The sequence below is a fragment of the Henckelia pumila genome, chromosome 3 (genome assembly GCF_033568475.1).
Source record: "Henckelia pumila isolate YLH828 chromosome 3, ASM3356847v2, whole genome shotgun sequence".
Taxonomy (NCBI): Eukaryota; Viridiplantae; Streptophyta; class Magnoliopsida; order Lamiales; family Gesneriaceae; genus Henckelia; species Henckelia pumila.
This window is the reverse complement of record NC_133122.1, coordinates 136434761-136438456: the sequence shown is the minus strand read 5'-3', so window position 1 is coordinate 136438456 and position 3696 is coordinate 136434761. Positions and strand designations below refer to the sequence as shown.

The 3696-nt window shown below is 35.0% G+C and overlaps 1 protein-coding gene across 1 annotated transcript; it reads left to right on the top strand.

Annotated features, from left to right (window-relative positions):
* Window positions 1-2482: 2482 nt before the first annotated feature.
* On the top strand, window positions 2483-3277 carry LOC140889565 (probable protein phosphatase 2C 55). Its single transcript, XM_073297278.1, has one exon. It carries the CDS (start codon window positions 2483-2485, stop codon window positions 3275-3277), a length of 795 nt encoding a protein of 264 aa, XP_073153379.1.
* The last annotated feature ends 419 nt before the right edge of the window (window positions 3278-3696 follow it).

Genomic DNA, 3696 nt, shown 5'->3' with positions numbered 1-3696 from the left:
TCCATGATTTTAAAGGTATTAAATATTAAATACTCTTGTTCTATGTTTTCATAAAGTTAATATTTTATATTTTTTTAATTAATTATATATTTTGTTAATATATTACAGAATAGGACGGAACCAACCCCAGATATTTTTGAATCTGGCTCCACCCTTGCCAGACAGGGTGATGATGCAATCGGTGAAAGAGCCCTTCGCCTCCGTATTCGAAAAGGCTTCATAAAGCTAGGGGTGTTCGAACTGAACCGGACCCAAATTTCGGATTCAGCTTGGGTGATGATGCAAGCGGTGGAAGAGCCCTTAGCTTGGTTAAAAGGTTTCATAAAGCTAAGGGTGTTGGAAGCGAAACCGAAATTTCTCCGAATTTAAGCTTCGGAATTTTGTTTAACGAATTTTCACTTTTTTTAAAAAAATTATATTTATTATTAATACAAGTAAATAGCAAATCAAACTTCGACACTTGTAATACTAATTGGAGTGAAATTATATATTATATATGATTCCAAATTTTTATGTTTTCTTTCAACCAAGAAGAATTTAGAATTTAGAATTTATATAGTGTATATTCTAATATTTGGTTTACTATTACTATTATTATTATTATTATTATTATTATTATTATTATTATTATTATTATTATTATTATGGTTTACTATTACTATTATTATTATTATTATTATTATTATTATTATTATTATTATTATTATACGATCGATACATGCAAATAAATCATAATTTTAGTTTGTTAGCCAATTAATCGACTACATCAAAACCATCGAATCTGTTATCCCAGCTAAAATTTAATATATTATTTGATTTTAATAAATTTATATAATATTGTTAGAATTTTAATCTAATATATATTACCCGGAAAAATTGGGCAAGTTAGGGTAGGCAACATCCTAGGTAAAGTAATTGTATTTTCTCTATATCTGAATTTCTGATTGTGTAAATTAAATGAGTCTTGGCCGGATGGTCTCTACACAGAATAAACAGGAAAGGTTAGTGCGGCGCCGAAAGGATTTCCGGTGTGGCTGTGATCCATTATGTATTGACCTAATCTCTCTACCTTGCTTGGCCAAGTAGGGTTTCAATATGCTACGAGTGCTCGAGATTAGGGCTGACAAAAAATACCAAAATGTCGTCATACCGTTTTTATCATACCGAAAAAAACCGAATATACCGAAAATTTCGGTATACTCATACCGAACCAAAATTTTCGGTATCGGTATTGGTATAAGATTTTTGAATTTTTGATATTTCGGTATATCGAAAAAAATCGATATACACGGTATCGGTATGATACCGTCTATACCGATATTTAAAAAAAAAATCGGTATACACGGTATCATACCGATACCGTACCGAATTTCGATATTTGGTACGGTATCGATATGGATTTATGTCATACTGAAATTCATGTCGATAAATTTTCGATACGGTATGCGGTATACCATACCGAACCACCCTTACTTGAGATACCTAGGCTTCCCCGTCTGGCTAGGGACCCTTTCCACCTGGGCTTCCCTCCATCCGATCCCACGGGACATTTCTTCCCGGACAGAGTCAAAAAATTACCCGGACATTTTCCGAGATATCATAATTTAATCGGGTATATATAATAAAGAAAAAAGAATTACATTAATATCAATTGAATTACTAAAAGAATCTCCGCTGATCCGAGAAAAATGTGTGTAGTAAGATGTGTGTAGTTCTTGAGAAAGAAAGGGGAAAAAAAAATCATAATTCCTTTTTTGATGAGTAGGTTTCTGTGAGGTGGTCTTACGGATCTATATTGAAGAGACGATTTGACCCGACTCATATCTACAATGAAAATTTTATTTTTAACATAAAAATTAATATTTTTAATTGATCGAATCAATAGGAGATTCGTTTCGTAAAATTAACCTTTGAGACTGTCATAAGAGTTTTTGAGTATTTTTTATCTTTTTGACGGAAAGAAAAATATTATATATTTAAAATTTAAAATGTTTTAGGGTTTTGATTTAATGTAAGTGATGCATCAATTAATTAAACAAACTAGTGAAGTCTGCACACATGCATGTTGAGTATGTAAAATTATAATAATCATAATTTATATAAATACAGAGAAGATATTAATTTTTTTTATTTCATAATTAAATGCTTAATTTTATGTTATTTTCTCTAATTTTAAATATATGTGAGAATTATGACTAAAAGTTTTTATGGAAATTTTGGTGTTATTTGAAGATAAGAAAATCGTTATATATATGGTATGAGCCAGTGTGTAATTATTATATGACAATAATAATAATAGTAATTATAGTGTACATATATTTATAACTTTAATCTGAATTATGGATTTTTGGAAATAAGTGGAATGTTTGATGTTACCTACCTTATTTAGGAAACTATATATATATGTATTACCCTAATTAAATAAGCAATTAATCATAGAAATTAATTAAATTTGAATTAGAGAATAACAAACACTGCAATAATGGTGATGGCATGCGAACATGATCCCGTGCTGTTGATGGTCGCCGGATCCTCCTACTTACCCAAACAAAACCACTCGAAACCCCTCGGCGAAGACGCCCACTTCATCTTGCAGGAGGCCAAATCCATGGGAGTCGCGGACGGCGTAGGCGGATGGTCCACAAGAGGGATCGACGCAGGAGAATACTCGAGAGAACTCATGCACAACGTGGTGGAAGCCATCATCAACCGCAGTACCGGAGGCGTCGGCCCCAAGTCCGTCCTTGAAGAAGCTTTCTCTAAGACGGAGGCGGAGGGTTCTTCCACCGCCTGCATCCTAACCCTCGACGGCAGAACACTCCGCGCTGCCAACGTCGGCGACAGCGGTTTCTTGGTGATGAGGGGAGGAAAGATCGCCTACACATCACCCACGCAGCACCACAGGTTCAACAGTCCCTATCAGTTGGGGAAGACTTCCAGGTGCGACACCCCCGGAGTGGCTGAAGAGATCGCGGTGCCCGTCCAGACCTACGACGTCATAATCGCGGGGACGGACGGTCTTTTCGATAACGTATTCCCCGAGGATATAGAGGATGTGGTGAACCGATTTCTGACGGAGGATCTGAACCACCCGGATTTGGTGGCTTGGGCGCTAGCTGAGGTGGCGCGACATATCTCTTTGTTTCAACATGTTTGCACCCCGTTCCAGGCCGCTGCGTGCCGGACCGGGTTGAAGTACCGTGGTGGAAAATACGATGATGTTACGGTCGTCATCGCCTACGTTGTCCCCGCCCCCGTTACAACATTATTGTCCTAGTTCAATCTTGTTTCTCATGATCAATCTCTAATTTGTTGTTTCCTCATCAGTAGTACGTACATATATATTATATATATATATTTTTTTTGTAGGAAAAATATTAGAAACAAAACTATAATGAATATTGATCAGCTTTGTTCTTATGTTTAATTTCTTGGGTTGCATGTATCAGATGGCATGATGAGATGAAGTTGATATCTTGAGCTACATTCGTCAATAATAATATTTGTCGATATGTCACTAGTTCTTAAAGATTTTCTTTCTTGCTTCAAAATTAATTCTTTAATCTGAGTATAAATGAATGATTAATTCTTAGATCTCGGATTCAAGATTTGATACATGGGAAAGTTGTCCATACATTTGATTATATACCAATGGGCACAAGCCTCTTTTAAAAAAAATTAATAAAATTAGGGTCA